We start from the raw sequence: 21,782 nt of genomic DNA, 5'->3' as shown, positions 1-21,782 counted from the left end.
GCATTTACAGCTCGTTCTGCCATCAAATAAAGTCAATCCGTCATTCATACATTTGAAATATAAAAATATTGATATTTAGTAATTGTTTACATAACTGTATGTAGCTTCAGATCATTGTCCACTTTTCCCAGCATTACACGCTTCCGTCGGCATTTTCCGCATCGCGTCAATAACCCAATACAGTATGGTTACGCATGGCTCCAGTGAAATTATTATTATTATTATACAACTTTGATATGACATAGTCCCGTTGTCCTCATTGCTTGCTAGATCTGAGCTAAAATTAAAACATTTAGTTCCTGATACACTTTTAAAGATCAATAACAATACTTTTATCAAACATATTGTTTTAGTATGTAGTTTAAAGGGTTTTAAACGAAACATGAATATGAAAGTCATTTGAATTGACATTTTAGGTAATTTTTCTGTGTAATCGATTGTTTTCAATGTCAACTAGTAGGAGGTTACAGTTTAAACAACTAGTCGATTAATCTCGCACATCCCTACTTTAAATAGTACATTTTAAAACCAGTCTTTAAAATGATCACCGGAGCCAGACCCCATCACCTACTATGTTGTGATAAGGAAATAAAGCCATCAGTAGTGTTTCATTATTTATGAATAGCAGTTTTTGATAGGTGACAGTTCAATTACTGACAGCTGGTTAGTGAGGCCAAACCTTTATGACCAGCGTTCATGTAACAATTTGCTGCTTTACGTAACACCTGTAACCTAAGCTCTCTCTCTCTCTCTCTCTCTCTCTCTCTCTCTCATACAAGTCTTAATTGTCAAGTAACTCTATCTTTCTCTGTCCTTGTTTCTTCAGAAAAGCTCTGATGGATCTGTTGGTGGATCTGTGCAGTCAGTACCATCTCAATCCAACATATCACACCCTTGAGCTGCTGTCACCTGATGCTCGGCCCGTCGCCTTCAAGCCCAACGCCCTGCTGGGCGCTCTGGACGTCTCCTGCGCCCTGATCAAAGAACGAGTCTTTGAGGATAAAGTGGTACGGAAACCTCCACCCAAAGTGCCAGAGGTGAGTGACTGTCCGAAACGCGCTGTGTTATAACCGTGCTGGACAACATATAGGGCTGATGGCATTAAAGCTTTCAAAGATCTTAATGTGGCAGTCCTGGGATAGCTTTTGTTGGCTCATTTACAAAAATGGATAGAAGCATCTGCTAAATGAATAAATATCAATGGAACAGTAATGGGGCTCAGAAACTACTGCTAACAATAATCACAGATGCATACACCCCTTCAAGAGTTTCAAGCATTGGCCAGTGTTTGTCTACATCCCATGTGCAGAGTTTCCTGGTTTATATAGTTTTGTATAGTTAGATTTTTTTCTTTAGTTGTGTGTTCTTGCTCTTGTATATAACCCATCATGCTTTTAATAGCACAGTAATTGTTCCCCATGTACTGCATCAGGAGGGTGGAGTGATCAATAAAAGGGTTCGAGTAAAGGTACAGTGTGTCTTTAAAAGGTTGTGTTCTGAGTGTTCATTCTCTCTTTCTCTAGTGCCCTTTTCTTCCCTCCCATGTGTGAATATTTGATGAGAGTCTTACCTTTAGTTACCATGCATTATTTCTTCCTCGGCCAGGTTGGTTGTCCCCTCTCTCTCTCTCTCTCTCTCTCTCTCTCTCTCATGTCTAACCTCTGGACAGAGTTAGTGGCTCTTCACTATAGTCTGATCTCTGATTCTGCTGTTACAACAGCAAACATACATCCTGTCACAGCAGTCACACAACACAAGAAAGCACAGAAATGGAAGGCTCAGGAATTTAGTTTTGGTGTGTGAGGTGTGATAGATACAAAGAAATGTACAGGTCATTATTGCACAGTGATTGGTCACCAGGGGAATAGGATGTTGTTTCACCCGTGTTTATTTTGTGATGTCCGACTGTATATTATGTCGGCTATTACATGTTTCACAATCAATGGACATATTGGTTACGGGTTCAATTGTGATAAAAAAGACCAAGAATTATACAAGAGTGAAAAAGCAGCTCAGCTATGTGGGAAGTGGTTGTCAATAGTCAATGCAGAACAGTACCAGGCTGTGTCTAGTGTTGATATCTTTATATACACCATATCCATCACGTTACAAATATGGTTTAAGACACGACAGATGGACAAGAACACTTAGTGCAGTGTATATTTCCTGCACGTTTTCTCACATGATTTGTTACAGCAAGCTTGTGACCAACTGAACTGGCACTTTCTTTAAGTGGGAAAACACTTAAGCGAAAAACAGCCACACATCGGTCTTGTTTGTGTTGGCTGTCTGTCTGCATGCTTGTGTACAACCCATGTCTGTTGGGACTTCCTGTCCAGCTGAAACTTTCATATGAACAATATCTGCATAGTAGAACAGTCATTTCATGAATATGAATATCGATGCTCTCTGAAGCTTTTATATGACATTTGCAATTGTTCTCTATAAGTTCATTTTCTTTTCGTTTTTAGAATCAAGTGTGTTTGTATTTAATATAAGTTATAGATTAAATAGACGTTATTTGATAAGTTGCAGTCATTTCTTTCTCTATTAAAGCCTGGTTATTCAGCTGTCAGTTTCTTTCTTTTTATTCATTTTTTGTAGAAAACGGTGCGCTTGGTGGTGAACTATCACCGCAATCAGAAGGCGGTGTTGCGGGTCAATCCACTTGTCGCCCTGCATACCCTGGTGCCTGTTATCTGTCAGAAGTGCGAGTTTGATCCAGCCCGTGTTCTCCTGCTCACAGACAACATCAGCAACCGCAAGCTGGACTTGGACAAATCCTTGAGTGATCTGGAAATCAAGGAACTGTATGTCCTGGACCAGACCCTAGGTACAGCATAAACACGCGGCGTATTTGTTTACGAGACCCTTTGGTCACTTAGACGGTCTGTTGTCTTTAATCCCAAATGTTTTTATGTAAGTTTTAAAATAGCAAGGGAAATCGTCAATAAAGTAAGGGTAGTGGTTAAGATGATATTTGAGTTTTGGTCATAACTTGGTTTGTTTTCAGTTCTCCAGCCTAAAATGACTCTGACACCTGCCCTGAGCTACTCAGGTACTAATTCTGCGTAGATGAGTTCACGCACAAGGGCTTTCTGTGTAGTCTTGAATATGCTGGGCTTGATTTATGTCTGTGTCGTAGAACGTGCATTTTAAAATGGAATGAACCTGTTAATAATGAAATGTCAGACATGGAGTGCTTGTCTCATATTTTCACCTCTTGTGCTTTTTGTGTGATGCTTGGGTCATTTGTTGCATTTAGAATAACCTGCTCAATGTGTTGCGCTCTTGCAGTGTAGATGTGTGGATATAGAGGCTTTGCTGCATCACAGAAGAGTAGCGCCATCTTGTGTAGAAATATAGTACATGTCTCAGTTATTGCACTTTACTCAATGCCAAAAGCTTTCAAAACACTTCACTTGCTTTCTTTAATTTAGGCAGATTGTTTATGGGTTTACCGTTTGTGTGACTAAGTTTTTCTGTCTTTTTTGATGTAATTTGAGGGAAGTGTTTTGTTAGACTGCAATGCATTATAGAAAAAGCGTGCAAGAAATTAGTTGCATCGTAGTATTGCTTGCATACCGATCATTGTGATTCGTCCATTCACTCATTCACTGCACAATGACCGCTATGCGTATGCACATCTTTGTTCAGACTAAAACTGAAGTCACAGCTACCTAAAACTCCATTCTGCACATCATTTTCCTCTGGAAGTCTTGTTTACTACCATTCACAGGTCTTTTTCACACTTCTGGGTTTTTGACTTCCGCATCGTTCGACGCAGGGTAAACTTTGTTCCGGTCACAGCAGTATCAAAGTCTAATAAGAGCGTATGGATTAAATGCCTTCGTATCAATAATATAATATAATAAATAATATAACACCTCGCAGCTACGAGGGGGATCTAGTACTGCTATTTTTGACTTAATTTAAGGTTTGTACTGTTTACCGCACAGCAACGTGAGGCGGGTAGATTTTAACTACTGGACTGCATATAAGAAATCTAATTTTATTCTTCATGTCTGTGTGGTTTGGTCCTTCATTATATCGATAAAATAAACGAAAGTTACAGTAAATGCTGTACATTGCGCTGGAAAAACCTCACCCAACCCTCAGACTCGCATTACACTTTGTTTCAGATAAGATGTCTTCTTTTGTCTGTTATTGCTAGTGCTTCTTTATCAAAAATATTTTAAAATGTAAAATATATAATTTCAGACGTTTTACTTGCGAGAAGGACAGTACAGCTGTTTATGATAAGCGTTTTTTAATAACATAGTTAGAGCGCAATGTAATATGTATTCTTAACCTTGGTTCGTTTTAAAGTTCAACATTTATTACATTTTCACAATTGAAGTTTTAACATTTTACATTTGGTATCAAAGAATCGTATTTTAATTGCAATAAAAAAGAAACCTTACCTTAGCAGTTTATGATATCTCATTTACTAACAAAGTATGAATGAGTTACACTATGTTAACAGTCTACCGGTTATTTAAAGTAATTTCTTATAATACAGTGACGAGATTACGGTTGAATAGCACGCAAACTCAAAACACTTTAGCAGTCTGAGTGCACAAAACTGATAAACGCACAGATATTCATTTTCATATTTAATATATATGAAAGTCGCCTTAAATGCATTCTATTACAATGGGATATAATCTGTAGGGGAAGTTGCTTTACCCTGTGGTGGCGTAGTTTCCAACTCACGTGAAAGAGGCCTATTACCCATCTCTTGACTTCTGGTTTGTAACTGGTGTGTTTTCGTGTAAGATGCCCACTAAATGCATTTGTCTTCCAGCAGAATCTCTTCACTCCACTCAGAGTCTGAGTGGCTCAGAGAAGAAGGGGCTGCTGGGATTCCTGAAGTTTAATCGCAGGAAATCAAAGGTAAAGCGAAGGCACACACCAAGCTTTGTGCATATTATGAGTGTGACAGCAGCGCTAGTTTTACAATCCCATTTCAGACCTCTGAGGACATGGACAGTCTTGATGGTGATAGTGTTGTTGACTATGCTGATACTAACACGAATGTAAGTACTAACCCATTAACCTCCCTGTCCTTTGCTACTCATCTCTTCCATATAATTGACAATACAGTATATCTGCAGTTTCATTTCATTTGTAGTGTATATTTATATACATTTCAGTTGAAATTGGCTTTTAAAACATCATTTTGGTTGTGGATTCTGATTGGTTAAAGTGGAACTGTGCTAAAATACTTGTCTTTGGTGAAGTATGTACTATTACACCACTAGGTGTCGGTAATCACTAAGGCACTGGAGCGAGCACAATGCATGCTTGACTCGGCTATGAGGTCATTACAGTTCTCTCTCGCTTTTCACATTTTTTATCCGAAGCGACTTATAAAGAATTCGGGGAGCAATAAGCGATATGTCATAAAAGAGCAATAGTACATTAGGTGCTAGTACAAAGTGTGGCGAGCAAAGAAAATATGGGGAAATGCGTTCCTGCAAGCCTCTGCAATGTGGTCCTGGGTTCGGGACGTTGCAGTGGGCGGTCTCTGGCGCGGCTTCCTTGGCTGGCGGCGTCTGGTTGAACGATCACTCATCCAACCCTTAAAAACACACAGAAGACATGTGCTAGTTAACACCATATGTGAGGAGAACGTGCTCACCGTGTCTTCTGTGTGTTTGGCTTTTATAGCGGCTCTGATGATGTTGATGATGAGCAGCAGGTGTGCCGCGTTGATCTCATCTGTTTCCCCCGGCGACGCTGATCGTGCAATAAGTGACTCGTCACAAAAGTTACTAGTTTCCACAAAATCACATGCTCCTCATGTGCCACATTTATGATCATCTCTAACAACAAGAACACACGTACACGTACCCAAGCTGCCAGAGATCTTATCTTCACACCCAGATAGCTCTGACCCTTCTCTTTTCCTAGAAACACATCGCGCCCAAAAGCACAGACGTCCACACTTTATCTCTTACATGTCAGCATTTTTCAGTCTCATGTACACCCTGCCAAACGGCCCAGTGCCTAATTTTGAAAAGGATCTGTTCTTGTAATTACACACGTTCAGGTGCGTGCTGTATGGAACGTTCACAGTCAGTGCCAAGAGGCATTTCCAACACGTAACTGATTAAATAACCTGCTAATAGCCATTCTTGCTTTGAACATTCCGTTCCTAGGGACGTGAAGAACAAAAAGAGGCGTTGAACTTTTAGCAGCAAGCTTGTGTAGTCTAATGACAGCGGCCGTGATGGAGAGCTGTTATTATTTTGTCTTGCTGCACTTCCAAGTGTCAGTGTTTGTTTGTGTAGGTGCGTGTGTACGTTTTCATGGTGCCTGGTTCCAATTTCTTCAGTCAAGCTGTAAGACTGTGTAGTCTGTGCTGCTTTCTCTCTCTCTCTCTCTCTCTCCTTCCAGCTTACAGGTGAACTTTTTGTCTTATGAAGACTTTGAAGACTAGATATCAGATCGTTTAAAAATGTTGTTGTTGCGTTTTCAACTCTTTGCTAAGTGTGGTGCTCGTACTCGCTCTATAAACCTTGATGAGTTCTGCATCTTCCCGTCGCCTAAACATCAAAGCAGATGAAATTTCATCGTTCATTGTGCACTAGACATTAGGGTGAACTCTGGAATGTGGGGGTACCGTACCCTCGTGTCGTGTCAAGCCAGTTTCCTGTTTTCAAAACAACACAAAAGGAGAATTTCAGCTGAACACTGCCGTGATCTCTCCTCACTGTTGTTGGGTACTGTATGTCACATGTCTCCGTTCTAAACATCTGCTTTATGGCATGTAAGTGCGAGGTCATGGCCAGGGTAATGCCGTCGGAACTGAGCCTCTCTCCAGGAGCAGGTCGTGACATTTCCAGCCCAAACGCTCTGTATTTGCTGTCCTCTGTTAAACCTTATGGCCTTTAAATGGCATTGAGTGTTGGAGCTGTGCGGATCTGAACTAACAGTGGCCTTAGGCCTTACCTGCCTCCCCTGAGGGGCTAAACTCTGGATCCAACGTAAGGACTACTGTTAGGCACCTTCAAACACACGATATTAGAGATTATATAGTGTTGAACTCATGAACTGCAGTGTGACAAAGAAGAGTCGTTCACAGGAAATGCTGCCTTTGGTGTTTAAAGAAAAACTACATACAAATCCTCAAAAGTTATAACACACAAAATGATTTAGGTTTGTGTGCGAAACTCATTATTTTGGAAGTGTAAATGTCACAACATTATTGTTGAACAGACAAATTCTGCATTCTTAGAGGGCAGTTCATAAATTATAGATTTGTACGTTATAGAAGTTGAGAGAATTAAGCCGAATAAGATCTCTATGCAAAATTTACATTTATAAATATACATTTGATTTTAAATATTTTTTATTGTATGTAATAAATCTATCATAAATTCAATATTATTCTTAAGATAAAAAAGGCAATGCATTCTAGTGATGAAAAGGATGGCGGTTGATCTGTACAGATTGTACTGAATGCACGTGACCCGCAGAGTAGTCCACCTTTAAAATGTAAAATTCGGTCATCATTTAGACACCCTCTTGTCATTTCAAACCTGTTTTCCGTATTTATAGATCAAGTATTAAAAGATTGGAATTGTATTTAAAATACAAAATGTAAATTAATAAATTAAAGTTTTTTAGCTTGAATTTTTCTGTAGTGTCAAGTACCACCGGGGTCTCTTCAGGTACCGCGTACCACATTTTGAGAACCAGTGGCACAGAGTAAAAGAGAGTTTTAACACGCTCGCTCAATAGGATCTCGATATGCTCAACGTAAAAGCGCATTACATTAGCCGATCCGAAAAATGATCCGACATGTGACCGACAATCCGTACTCCGATCCGAACCGTGAGTTTTGTGGTCCGTTGCACCACTAATGCATTCTATTTTACTCTCTGCTATTTTTTATACGTAAAACATTCAGCCAATTGTAAACATGTTTTTGCGCATTCAAACATAAATGCAAGCGTAAACAAATGTGTTTGTTTCTCTAACCCTGGTGTCTCTTTGTGCTGTCCTCAGGGTGTGACCGTGATGCAAAGTGGCCTGTGCGTAGAGACCCGTCCTAGCACTTTGGGTCAGTCTCAATCTGTGATGAACATTTCCAGGATGTCCCCGAGGGTGGAATTAAAGAAACGCATGGCTCCTGCACCCCCTCCAGCACTCACGCAGACGTTGACATCACAGGTTTGAAGAATGACACACAAGCACATTAACCAGCATTGGCTTAATCTCACGCGGTCAAATGAATCATTTCAGGCACGGACAGAAATATACTGCACACAGCTTATTTTAGTAGGATGAACACATAACCTTAAATCCGTGAAAATGTTTTGCACAACATCAGATAGCAAATTCCAGTGATTCTGTATCCATTTGAACCCATTGAAGCCTGATGATGATGAAAGTTTGTTCACCTCATGTGCACCTCCGTATGCCTGAGATGAGGATTATGAAATGCTTTTCTTTAAGAGGCTCGAGGTTGTTGACTCGCCTCACCCTGATCCTCTCTTGACACCATCAGAACCCAGTGTGAGATCAGCGCATTAAAATACTCTACCCATGTCACAGAGACCTTTTAATAGACTTAATAAGCTCTCGCCAGATCCAAGACGGAGTTATAACCTTTAATGTAATAACGTTTTTCCAGTGAGTTATTATCCAAATACAAAGCAATTTTAAAGGTATTTCTGTAAGAAGCAGTTTCATAAGCACATTAAAGATCGACCACAGATGTCAGTTGAACTTAATAATGTCTTCAGGGAATAAACAATCCCAACATTATAAATAATATAAAGTTCGTAGAAGATGGGGGTGGAATGGCCCAAAAAAAATATTTCACGGGATGAGTCATTTTATTTCACGGTAAATATATATTTTTTATTTATATTACTTGCTTTAAAACCGAAACTAAATGGCATTTCCTCGCGGAAAGTCTGTATATTTCACATGACACATAAATAAAACCACGTTAAACACAGGTGACATGCTTTTGCAAAAACAGTTCAATAATCCATAAGCAGTACATATGTATATGTATATATTTATATTTTTAATGTATTAAGTCTTTAATGAAGTGTTCTCATGAGAAAAATACTTTTGCGTTACACTAAATGACTTGGGTTGTTAAAATAAGTGTTCATTTAGTCTTACAGCGTATCTAGACCGGATGGGGCGTGACACACGGCTTGTTCTTATAGGATTGTGACGTTGCACCGCATCCAGTGTGGAAATGTTTTAAAATTATAATGGGTTGTAATGCGTTCTATTGTCTCTTGTTACCTCGCATCGCGCTGCGACCGGTGTAGACTAGGGTTGTCACGGTACCATAAACACGTCTTACGATACTATACCAGCTGAACTATCTCGATACCAAGTAGTATCACGATGCAGTGCCATGTTCATAATTCAAATCTATACAAAAAACACAGATTTAGATAAAACATTTTGTATTTACTATAGTAAACTTTATTATATTTTTCACTAGAATATGTTGTCGTATTAACTGTCGTAATTGGATAAATTGTAATAAATACTGTAGTATACATAAATATTTACTATGGTCAGACTCAAAAACACTAGCGTCTTTGAGTTTTAGTAGTTTACTGTAGTAAATACTAAAGCCCACTTGATCATTTTTCATGTGGGAACTAATCCGAATGTCAAATTTCATTGATACAGCAGTCTTAATAAAGGGAAATATTAGGTTTAAATGCAGAACTAAGACGGCCAGTAGGTGGCGTCACTTTTCCATTGAGTTGGTGAATCATTTAACCAACTTGTTCAAAACGCTCCTTTGAATCATTATATCATTATCTCGTCCGAATTATTCAAAACACACATTCATTTAGGAGATAAACGCCGCAAAATGGCAGATGTAAGTGTTCAATTGAATATTAATGCGCATATGCAATACTAAGAAGTATTTCCAGAGAGTGCATTGGCCTATTCATAGACATCCAACCTCTCCCGCAAATTACTAGCGTCTTCCTGATGCCCGCAACAGATTTTTGACAGACGATATTGCGTGCTGAAATAGTCCTAGTTGTTTCATCTCGTCTTCATCCTGGGAAAATAATCGCTGACGAATATTTTTCATCATTATTTTTGTTAAAGAAATTTCACATTGAAGAGAAATGATTCAGTAGGGACTGGTGTCATGAAAGTCATTGAGCTATTCATGTTGAACTCTTCTGGCCATTGTCGACTTTTGATCCTTTGGTGTCTTGCGTATGAAAGATCTAGAAGGCTGAAACAGATGTGATGTAGTGTTCACTGACATGGTGGCCTCTTCAGATGTGTTTGTGCTTCTCTCGGTAGTGGCTGAAAGAGTCATTAGGCAATGCTGTGGAGGTCTGATGTGACCTGGAATGGTGTAATAAAAATAAAATGGGCAAAACAAGGAAGTGAGGAACTGACGCAAGACCAGACTGTTTTTCATCACCTCACTTTTTCTCTCACATGCGTTTGGAGGTAAACATTGTGCTTTGCGTCTGCTAAAACGAACAATGTTGTTTTGGTGTATGTTCACTGTACACTTTCTTGTTAGTTTGTTTTCTTATTTGCATAGTATTTAGTTTTTTATTAGAACGAAATTTCAAACCGTTACACGTTGTATTGCAGAGACAAACCATTGAGGGATTACAGGACTTTTCAAGGCAAGCATTTGTGAAGGCTGTCACGTGAACTTGGGTGTGCACCTACCGAATATGAAATAGGGATGCTCATATTGACCGATTAACAGTTAACCTATAGTAAGAATCTTGACCGATTAATACTATCAGTTAACGATGTAAAAGGTATGTTTATTTTAAGTTAAATATTGTTTTTTTAATCAAGTAATTGAATACGTTTTTAAATAATGATACTTGTTTTTAGTTTTCTGTATGGTAAAAGTAAACCAAAATGTAATTTTACACTGCTGCGCATAATAGCATCAAATTAATAAAAACACAAAATTTGATCCGTGTTCTGTTTTCTGTCATGCGGTGTGCACATTTTTGATGATGTAAGACGAACGCAAACGCACCAAGATTTGACTGAATCAAGTTGCGTGTGAATCCAAACTAGCCTAATCGGAAATCACCCTAAATGTATTTAGTTTTACTTTTGCTCGGACCCTGTATTTATTCAATTTAGCAAATCTGACAAATGGCAACCGTCTTTGCATCTGTGCTTGTGCCTGAATTGACTGTAAAGTTTCATGTTGAGGGTTTGTATGTGAGTCTATGTTTATGTAAGGAGAGGCGGTTTGTACGGTATGTCAGAGCTGAGCTGTATGTGTGGTCCCACTATAAAGATGGGCTAAATCGAATGTTCCAGCTCAGGAACGGCGGACAGGACAGCAAATAGTTCAGGCTTTTAGGAGGCCCTCTTAGAATTCATCACAGGCCAATCATTCTTTAGGACTACGGATGGAGGGGGAGAGGTGAGGCACCCAACTTTAATATATCTCCATATACATCTTCAAGGTTAACAATGCTTGACAACAACAACAGCTTGCGATGAACTCATTTGAGAGAGCATGGACGACAGTAGAGGTGCACAGTGAGAGGTCATACATTCCTGTATGACGCCTTACATTATCCTCCCCTGGAAGATCCCTGAATGTGCAATGTTATATGTGATGAGCTCTTCATCTGGAGGACATCACGTATTCATCTATGAACACGAAGAGCATAGTTAAACCAACACATAAACCTGGAATGATCAACCGACATGTGGTGTAACGTAACCCAGCGGCCCTGTGTGACTGTGACCCTCACAGTCAGTTATTAACATGCCAGAGGAGTGAACTCGTACATTGCACTGCACTGTTGTGGATTAAAGGTCAGAGGCTAAGTGGGTGGTACACAAATAATAAGAGCACATTACATTGCAAGTGTGTATTAAATGCAATAAAGAGAACAGCTTTTTTACACAACGGGCTCAAGGCTCATAGAATTTCAGACATTTCTTTAATAATTCATAAAAATGAATCGGTGTCTCACCATCTAGGATGTTGTTGTGGAGATTTTTCTTTTGATATAGGAATGAATTATTTATGTATTATTTATGTATTATGGGGTTTAATTAAACAGTCGGATTCCCCTGGTCTGCACCAGTTCTAAGCCGGCCGCTAGGCGCCGGCCGAGGCGGTCCGCGGGAAGGGCCCGGTACGCGTCCGGAGTCGCCGCCGCCGCACACCGAGCACCAAAATGCGAGAGGGTGACCGGGCGAGGGGGCCGTGCCCCGCGCCTCGGCCCGACCGACCGGGCCCTTAGAGAAAATCCTTGTCCCAAAGTTACGGATCTGACTTGCCGAATTCCCTTACATGCCTTGTTCCAACACGCCAGAGGCTGTTTACCTTGGAGACCTGCTGCGGATATTCTCATTACCGTAACGTGTCCTGATTTGTTTGAAGTGCATTATATGTTGTCAAATTTAAAAATTCTGAAAAAACTACTTGATGTTCTACGTTTAACCTCGCTAAGCGTTTTAGAAAGTCATACGGCTCGGCTCATCCCAACCGCAGATTCAGTTTTACAATAACACTTTCATCGCCGTTTCTCAGCCAGTACTCGCAGTTTTCCTCTTCATGAACATCAACTTATGCTACACAATCACTTGCTGCCCTCCATTCAGCGCTGCCCTCCCAGTGCTAGTGCGCAAAACAACCTTTTACATGTAACATTTTCTATTAACATAAAATTCATTAATGTCTTATGTATGATTAGTACAAACTTTTTTTAGGCATATTGACTTTGCTTTTTTTACCAAAACATGCTATGGGATTGACACTTGTCTTATTTTTGCAAGTGAATCAACAGGAAATTTGTTGACGTGCATGTTTTGAGAAAATCACATTTGACTACTTGAAACCAAGATTTGGTGAGAATCACCCATGATGTGTAACACGTGGTTGGGATGTGTACAGGTCTACGTAGAATTCGTGCACACTCCTATTGCATAAAGTTTGCATAATTCACTTATTTATTAAATTCACTTATTCGTCAATGAATTATGCGTTTTGAGTTGAAATATTTTTCTAGGTAAATGACGCCAGTCATTTCAAATGACCATGTCAAAGGCACAACGGTTTCTTATGCAACAAAAGAACATTTTAAAACCGTAACAAACACGGAAACATCATGATGCTCCACATTGATTCAAGGAACCAAAAGCGAGCATGTTTCTCCCTGGCTGTCGTTTCAAGTCACCTACAAAAGGCTAGCCGGGTTCAACTCAGGTCACGTCTGTAGTGTTAAAGTGGGCGGGCGGCTGTGACCCATCGACCAGTTGTCAAGCACATGGTCGCCACGGTTGTTTTCACACGAGCACTTTAAACCGCAACAATTCATTTCAAAGAGCGAAACATAAACAAAGAGGAGGCACATGTCAAACATAGTAAGAGATGAAGTTGACCCACTTCTTTTGTCCTCATATTTCGTGCAAATATGACATACATTGAACTGTCTCTATGACCTCCGACCTACATTTGAGCACGAATGTATAAAGTGCCATTTTTTAGGCTTGTCTAACATGTCTCAGATTTATCACTTCACGCATGGAATTAAACTGGATACCGTCCTGTCAAGCTGGTTGCACGTGAGGTCTTGACGTGCCAAAGCATGCTGGTTCCTGTAGCGTAATGTTTTTAAACAGATAAACCGTACTGTTTGAGTCGTGAAAGACTCTTTGTTTGCACTTGACCAGCCTGTTGAGCGGTACAAAGTGTATTGATTTTACTACCGGTTAAATGCAAGCTGATGTACAGGCAGATGAGGCAGGACACGCAGCTCTTCCTGGCTTTGAACATTTTCGTATGATATATTTAGCTGCCTGTGGTAATGCAGATCTGTCTTCTGTACAGATTTTGAGTCTTGTCAGACCTCTGGAATCTGCAGCACTAGAGCGTCTGTCGCCTCTGGCTCACATTTGATGGAAATGTGATGACTTGCGAGTGCCGCAGGGTCCGATTCATTTGTCACCATGTTACCTGCTGTAAAAAACAGCTTGAGCTGATGAGATGCAGTGGAGATATCACTCCGCTCAACCTTTACTCTACTTCTCTCTTCAGTTTTCTCGTATGTATGGTAGTGATAGTAATGACTATTGTCTGACTTATACAGAAAGTTGAAAATATCTTCGAGCTGAACCATGTTTGTTCTGTCATGTTTCATTCAAGTGTGTTTACATAAATATGAGCTTCACATGAAAATTCAGTATACACTAGGGTTGAGAATCACAGGATACCTCACGATACGATACGGACCGCGATACATGGCTCTCGGTCCCGATAATATCACGGTGTGGCGATACTACGGTAATCAATGTATTGTTTGGCAATTCTATAACGGTACATCACGATATCCGCCTGGCTATGAAAACAAAATGCCCACAAAAAGGTTAAGTGCAACATTTTTCTCTTTATTCAAGTCCACAAAACCTTTTCAGTAGGTAAATGAATATATTACCAACACGAGTAACATTTAATGCTTAAATTAAAAGCTATTCTTTATCAACGGACACATTAAAAACATTTAAAAATGTTTATACTGGCACATTTCTAAATTTAACAGCCCCTTTTAACAATTTAACAATTTATTGTTAACCAGCTTGAATAAAAGAAACCTAAAAAAACATTTGAGTTCAGCAACTTGCATTAAATCTATGCACATTAACGTTCATTTACAAATATGCTTGGAGCATATTTAATTTCACACTCTTTCTCAGACAAGTTTGTTCACGTTTCCCTCGCTTGCGTATTAAGCGCCACCCGGTGAAGCCATGATGTAATAATGCTTGGAAATATATTTAGAGCGTCTTGTTTTATTAATGAATTAAAGGATCGATATTTGGCACAGTGTATCGATTCTCGTATCACACGGAGAAGGACGACGATACATGGCCATATCGATATATTGTCACACCCCTAGTATTCACCGTTCCCTGTAATATATGACTATTTCATTTTTAGTTTTCAGTACTTTTCAAATCTCTGTCCCTCTCTCTTATCTTTATCTCTCCTTTCTCACAGAACCAGTTAAAGAAGCGCAAGGCTCCAAGCCCTCCGCCAACCCCGACCCCCAGTACACCTGATTCTGTTATGCCAACTGTTTTACCTACTCCACCCATGCGGGCCCCCAGCATCCCCATGCCAGCAGAAAGGACCCTGGTGATAGTTGCCACCAGCACCGCAGATCCAGCCGATGACTCTGATCTGAGTCACAGTATTGAGGATTCAGAACCGGCTGGGTCCATCTGCAGTAGCTCCAGCGGTGATGATGCTGCCGCATGTTCCAGCAGCAGCAGCAGTCTGGCTGAGGAACCCGTGGCTCATCGGGCTCAGGTGATTGCCGAGTACACCACATCTAAACCGCAGGCTGAACCTGTGCCTGAATACAAGAAGGATCCTGTACCTGAATACACGAATGAACGGGTACCTGAACATAAGGCGGAACCAGTCCCACACATCACGACAGAGGAGGAACCAGGTCCCAGTCCTACACTGGAAGAGATGGATTCAGTTATGGAGCTAAAAATAGACGAGGCTGAAAACAACCGCAATAGTGGAATAGGTAACGTGACAATGTCTTTTTATTAAAAGAGCCATTAAATGTCCAAGTTGACATATGTAGAGTTATTTGTTTTCTTCAGCGTTGAAATACCATGCAGTAAGTTTTTTACAGAGACAGCAAACCGTTGTGAATCCCTTGGAAGTTGTTCAATGCTCTTTTTTCGACAGCAACATTGACCTGACCAATGGCCTTCTTGTAAGCATTGAATACCTGCCTATATTGCCATTGAGGATAGCTGGCTCAAAGTCTCAATTGAGGCTTTAAATATTGTACATGTTGAACTGTTATTCTCATAGCTTAGTTTACAATAGCTTCCAAACGTACATTTTAGAAAGCATCAGATTCATTGGATCCTCATATGACTTTGAAAAAAAAAGAAAAGGATTACATTTACAGGAACGCACATGTGTAAAAGTGCTTGTCAAACAAACATAGGTTTATATTAAGTCTGCCTTTCAGTCTCACACTCTTTTTAGTTCGAGGCTAAATCATTTTATATTGAATCTGTGCTGAGTGTGAATGTCAAATGGACAACGACAGGATAAGACGACCAGTATATCTGGTTTCCATTTTCAGCTGCAGGCTAACTTTATAACACATCACCGATTCCAGGTCCAGGCCAACGTCTTCCCGGTAACACAAACAACAGTTCCCAACTTGCAAACAGGATCCCATTTCCCAATAGCTAACTGGATAATCAGATTCGCAGTGTGCAGTTTGGATATGATACTGCTGAAATGATGATGACAATGCAGACGGTTCATTTCAACAGAAATGTGGTTATAGTAGAAAACACATTGAACCTTGCAGACTGCCAAAGCTGCTTGGCACATCACACTACTATAGTCGAATTGTTTCAATGCTAAATTTGGAGAGGATCATAGATGATACACATTTAATAAAATGATAGCAGGTGCCGGGGAGAGACAAGAAAGCATTGTGCAGATTAAACCACAGAGATGTCTGCAACCAGTCGCCTCAACTCTTCAACAAATCTTTTTCTGTAAGTTGTTAGTTACGGCTCAATGTTTGTCTTAACTGAGATACAAATAAACATATGGATTTGCTTGTGTTACAGTAGCTGTGCGAGCAGTTTTGTTGGAAAATAAAGGCAGAACAACACAAACATTTAACATTTAGAAGAACTGTGGCAGTATTGGCAGCCGTCTCTGGTAACATCTTGGAAATGTTAGTATGAAATTGAAGAAGAAAGGGGTTTATTGATCCCGCCGCAATCTGGAGTGTCTCCTCTGACGGTTAGGAGGATGAAATTGATCTTTCGTACATTTAGGAAGCCTCTTGTTGTCTCTGGAGTCTAAAGGAAACTACAGAAAGTTGGAGAAGAGCATTTCCACCTCGGCATCTAAAATATTTCTGCTGTTATACACAGTGCATGAACATCTGTTGAGGGGAGTTGTCTGTTTCTAAAAACCCATCTGTATTCATTTGCCAATACGTTTCAGGATCAGCAATTGTCCTTATATTGTCCCGAGTTGAAAGCAGTGTTAAACTCCTTTTACAATTATTGGTACGAGACGTCGCTTAACCCACTGTTAAGTGTAGTGTGAAGCCCTCCTTCTAAATAACTTCTAAAATAATGTTTGGCTTTCTCTCTCATCTGTCATTCTAGGGTCCTCACACATAGAGCCACACCCCCAGGTTATTTTATACAATTATGGTAATTGCACATATTCCGAAATGTTTGCATTTTAAAAAATGAATACGACCTAACGTTGTGACAATGACATTTACGTCCGTGATAAAAAAGATTTTCTGCATGTTTCGCATCCGTAGCAATCATTTTGAGAGGTGATTTGACAATTCAGAGCCACCGTACACGCGAGCGCCAAAGTCCAGGATGGCGTCAGTGCACTTCGCCTCGCAGCGCAAAGTGCGGATTACAAAGAGAGAGTATCAAGAAAGAGTGTGGCAGATGATAGCAGCTTGATAACAGGATAGTTTGTACTGATTATTCAGCCATGGTGCTAACTGAAAGAGGACCATACCTCAACATTTGGGCGACATCACCGTTGGCGAAACTGAAATACTGTTTCACGGTAAACTGATGGATGTAAACAGATGGATGTTACAAACAGGAGTGTTGACAAGTGTATAAGAAAATGCAGGTAGAGAGAGTGAGGACAGTCTATGTAGCGAGCCGGTACGGTCAATGCAGAGAAGCAAGGGATGAAAGGAGAGTTAGGGAGGCAGGCAGAGCGAACGCCGGGTCAGGCTGTAGTTTTGCGTTTTTTAACCTGCAAAAGACGAATTAATACGCATCCAACTCAGTGTGCAAGGTTTCTGTTTGTGACAAACTTTTAGGATGACAAATATGAAAATACGCACACTCACATTTCAGACTGTATGTGCAAAAATCTTTACTCTCCAGTTCGATGCAGCTGATGTCCAGTCCCTGATAACTCCATATAATCATTTGACCTCTTTAATGCAGGCAGATGTTATAGAACAAATGAAACAACGAAAATAAACAATCATACATAATTCAATGTTTTCATTGAATATGTTTCCTGAAAGATTTAAAGGGACAGTTCACCCAAAAATGAACATTCTGTGTTTATTTCCTCACCCTCAGGTGCTTACAAATCTGTACAAATGTCTTTGTTCTGGTGAACACAAAGATATTTGGACGACTGCTTGTAACCAAACAGTTCTTGGCCACCTTTGACAACCATAGTATGAAAAATTAAAACGGATAGTCAAAAGTGCCCCACAATGGTTTGCTTTCCTACATTCTTCAAAATATATTTTTTTTGCGTTCTTACTATGTTCCTTTAAGACAGGATTAAGGAGTTGGTTTGGTCAAAAGCAGTTCAGGGAATTAGGTTTACAAGCTTTCCATTTCCAGTTTTTTGTTCAAAAGCTCCATTGGGCTGATTTAGATAACAGCCAGGCCTTTCTGAAGAGCAGGAATGAAGATATTTCAAAGAATGGTAACCGATCAACTTTGTCCCCCATTGACTTCTAATATGAACACAAAGACACTCAGACTAGGAGACGACAAACTTGGTAGGATTTCTGTCCAATAAAATGCAAGTACACACGTCTGCAGTAATTGAATTGAGTTTCCGTCCATTCGCTGCTAAACAAGCACTGTCGCTCTTGCTCACGAGTCTAAACACATACATTAGTACTCTTTAAGCCCCTGCCAACTCAAAGTAACCTCCACGGGAGGCAGGGGACATGATAATGAGAGAACATTCAGACACCATACAGCTTCATAATAATTCATAGAATGAGTGCATGCAGTATCTCATTAGCTGATGACATCAGTCTCTGTACGTATATATGAAGATAAAGGGCATAAACATGGAGAACGTTGTTTTGAATGATTAAATTGCAGAGTTCTGCTTTGTGTGTTCACTGATATACTATTGGTTTTATATGAATAAATAGTGAAAATTTGATCAACAAAACGACTTTAAGACCTGTCAAAGCGTCCGGGGATGCTTTGTCTCACATCCGTCTCTTTCACAGATGTACTGGAAATGAGCAAGGCACTAAATCCACAGGCATTAGATCTATGTTTATGGTCGCATATACACGTGTTGCGTTTCACTTCACTTGTATTTGCACGTAGTGTTTCTGCGAAGTCTGACTCATTTCCCAGTAATCCATGGTTCAGACTGTCCTTGCTGTGACGGTTTCAGATGTGTCATCATTTTCTCTTTGAGGGACTAATGTGACGGCAAACCGCTTTATATACACCATGTGTTGTAATAGGTCAGATAACCAAGATTGAGTTCTGTTTGGATTGAAATGAGTCATTGTGTTAGAGGAACAGAATTCGGGACGGGTTGGAGGTGTTTGCCGTAACTGTGTTATTTGCCTCTGTGCCCTCACTTCCTTGATTTAGGTTTTTCTGTTGTTTTATAAAGATCATTTCAAACAATTTGTTGAATGGGTTCTGCGGTTTGGTCGCATTTAAAGAAACCGTATGGTACATTGACATCTAGCGGTCGAGCTTTGTATCGCAGTCTAAATTCTAAATATTGGAGAGACAGTTTAGCCAAGTAACAGTTGCTCTCGGTTTATCGGTTCCTCTCAGAAATAATCTACAGACACTATTGTTTGCGACCGTCTACCGGACGTGTAGTGCAGTCCACGAATGTGCGCATGCGCAGTAACGTTTATTTAGGTGGTCACTTTGAAACTTGTCTTTTGTTTTATTTTCATATAAAGGTACATCATAATATTTTACAGCTTTAGAGATATATATTTTCAGTCCAGACAATATTTGTTTTATACCTCTCTTTTTGTCCTCTGCAGTCTATTGCTGTGCCCCCATGTCTCTGCGCTCTGGACGCCGATGAACTTCTTTCACCTCCCCTTCATCTTCCTCCTTCCTGATGGTTTTCTACTCATCTGCTTCAGCCTTGTTTCTTGCTGTTCTTTCTATACAACAATATTATTCTCTGATGCCAACACTTGAGACTTTTTTATTTGTCTGTACATAAACTCATTTTTGTATTGCAACTGATGAGCTTGAAAAAACCGTGTGTATGAAGGGAAGCGTACAGCATGATCAGAGGTATCTGACGTGGATATTTAAGAGGCTTAGATTGATGTTGGGAAATGGTTGGAGGGATATTAAAGCATGTGGTGTAATGTTCACTGGTCAAAGACAGATTTTGAATCTATATACAGGTTCGATAACAAAACGAGTTTTGTTTTATACCCGTTGGATGTTGGTTTGCTTCAAATGTATGTTTTTTAAAACGTTGCCCTCAGTGAATTATGGGTTGGTTAACCACACATTTTCTGTGTGAGGTCACAAGAAATGAATTCTATTAATAATATTGTCCTCGTTTACATATGCTAGGGTTTGAACGGCACGTTAAACTCTGTTTTGACAAACGTTTTGTTGGACTTTCAGTTGGACTTTCCAACATTCAGTTGGACTTGTTGGACTTTCAGAACTTTTTGACGAACGCTTTCACTTTGGCTACAAAGATCTATGTGATTGGTTTTTATTAAATGATTTGATGAGATATGCCTACTCTGGATGTTTGCTCTTTTATTCAGATTACATTTACGATGATGTTAGCTTCGAAATATTAGCATTTAGATGTTTCAGCATAATAAAAGCATATATTAGGAAAACTAAGATTGGAAAGGGCAGTTTTGTCTGTTAAGCATACGAGTTACTAAGTGTTAGCTGATGTCTACTGTAAATGTTTCACTCTGTTGTCAGTGTGAGTCCACGCCGCAGGACATTACCACAACTACAGTGTGTAATAACTACCACTGTGCTATTAATTTCTTAGGAATTTTTAATCAAATGCTACTTAGATCCTGTTAGTAACTTGCGCATTGAATGCTAAACCACTCTGGAAATGAACCAAAAATGTAGTTTCGCCAGATTGTGACCTGGGACGATCTCCTTGTGTGATTTACCTCAAAGTAAGGTTCTTTATTCATTTTGCATGCCAGTTTGTACTGTAGCTGAGAGCTTTGCATGGGTTTGCATAAAATCAAGATAAGGATACCAAAGCAGTATTTGAAGTGATTAAATCAATTATACTTTTAATTGAAGAAGCATGAGCATGAGTCTTGCTGTTCTGTTATGCGTTTGACTGAATAGATTTGGGACCAGTCGGAGCACGTGGTCATGTTTGGTGTGGCTGTAAGAGTTCACGACTCTAGATGGTACTGTGTGTCTAACTCACTGTAGTGAAGTCTGACTAATATACTTGATGTAATGACAATTCAGATTCATAAAGTATACAGTATATCCTACGTGAGATGGGACCGAGTTTTCTTTTCAGGCTCTTAATAATTGAAGTACATTCATGTCAAGGCCATTATTTATAGCATAAACAGAAAGGATGTCTCAATCTATTATTTATGGAAGTCCATGGCGTTAAAGCTCCTGGGAATAAATTTGACGTATTATTTTCCACATTTATATCCTTTTCTTAACCGTGGTAGTCGCAGTAGGATCATTTAAATAGACGCACCGTTATCCAGTCATTCACAGCACAGGACGCATGGGTAGACAGATATGCGTTATGCTTAGTTTAGTCATGTTCAAGTGGCTTTTTCTGGAATTTTAACAATATTCGTGTTCAATAACGTTCCCTCAGGACCAAGACGTAAACACATAGACTACATAAAGTGCACATGTGCAAATCTGTGCAAGTACAACATTTAATACAAAAGAAAAACGTGACGCACAGGGTTGCTAAACAATTAATCCCGTCCAGAATA

General features: G+C 39.7%; 1 protein-coding gene across 13 annotated transcripts in view; it reads left to right on the top strand.

Annotated features, from left to right (window-relative positions):
* Window positions 1-21,782, top strand: part of cobl (cordon-bleu WH2 repeat protein) — a 68,926-nt gene that overhangs the window by 27,607 nt on the left and 19,537 nt on the right. For 4 of the 13 annotated variants that reach the window (XM_079470514.1, XM_079470513.1, XM_079470517.1 and 1 more), the window contains 6 exons: window positions 827-1,037; window positions 2,605-2,833; window positions 4,811-4,896; window positions 4,974-5,039; window positions 8,017-8,181; window positions 15,014-15,554. In XM_079470514.1, the coding sequence (XP_079326640.1) occupies window positions 827-1,037; window positions 2,605-2,833; window positions 4,811-4,896; window positions 4,974-5,039; window positions 8,017-8,181; window positions 15,014-15,554 (1,298 nt within the window). Of the gene's footprint in view, window positions 1-826; window positions 1,038-2,604; window positions 2,834-3,013; window positions 3,059-4,807; window positions 4,897-4,973; window positions 5,040-8,016; window positions 8,182-15,013; window positions 15,555-21,782 lie in introns of all 13 variants that reach the window. The other 9 variants (XM_079470511.1, XM_079470505.1, XM_079470507.1 and 6 more) reach the window with 6 other exon arrangements.

Source organism: Barbatula barbatula (assembly GCF_947034865.1).
Source record: "Barbatula barbatula genome assembly, chromosome: 12".
Lineage (NCBI taxonomy): Eukaryota > Metazoa > Chordata > Actinopteri > Cypriniformes > Nemacheilidae > Barbatula > Barbatula barbatula.
The sequence above is the reverse complement of the archived record's forward strand: the minus strand, read 5'-3'. Positions and strand labels throughout refer to the sequence as shown.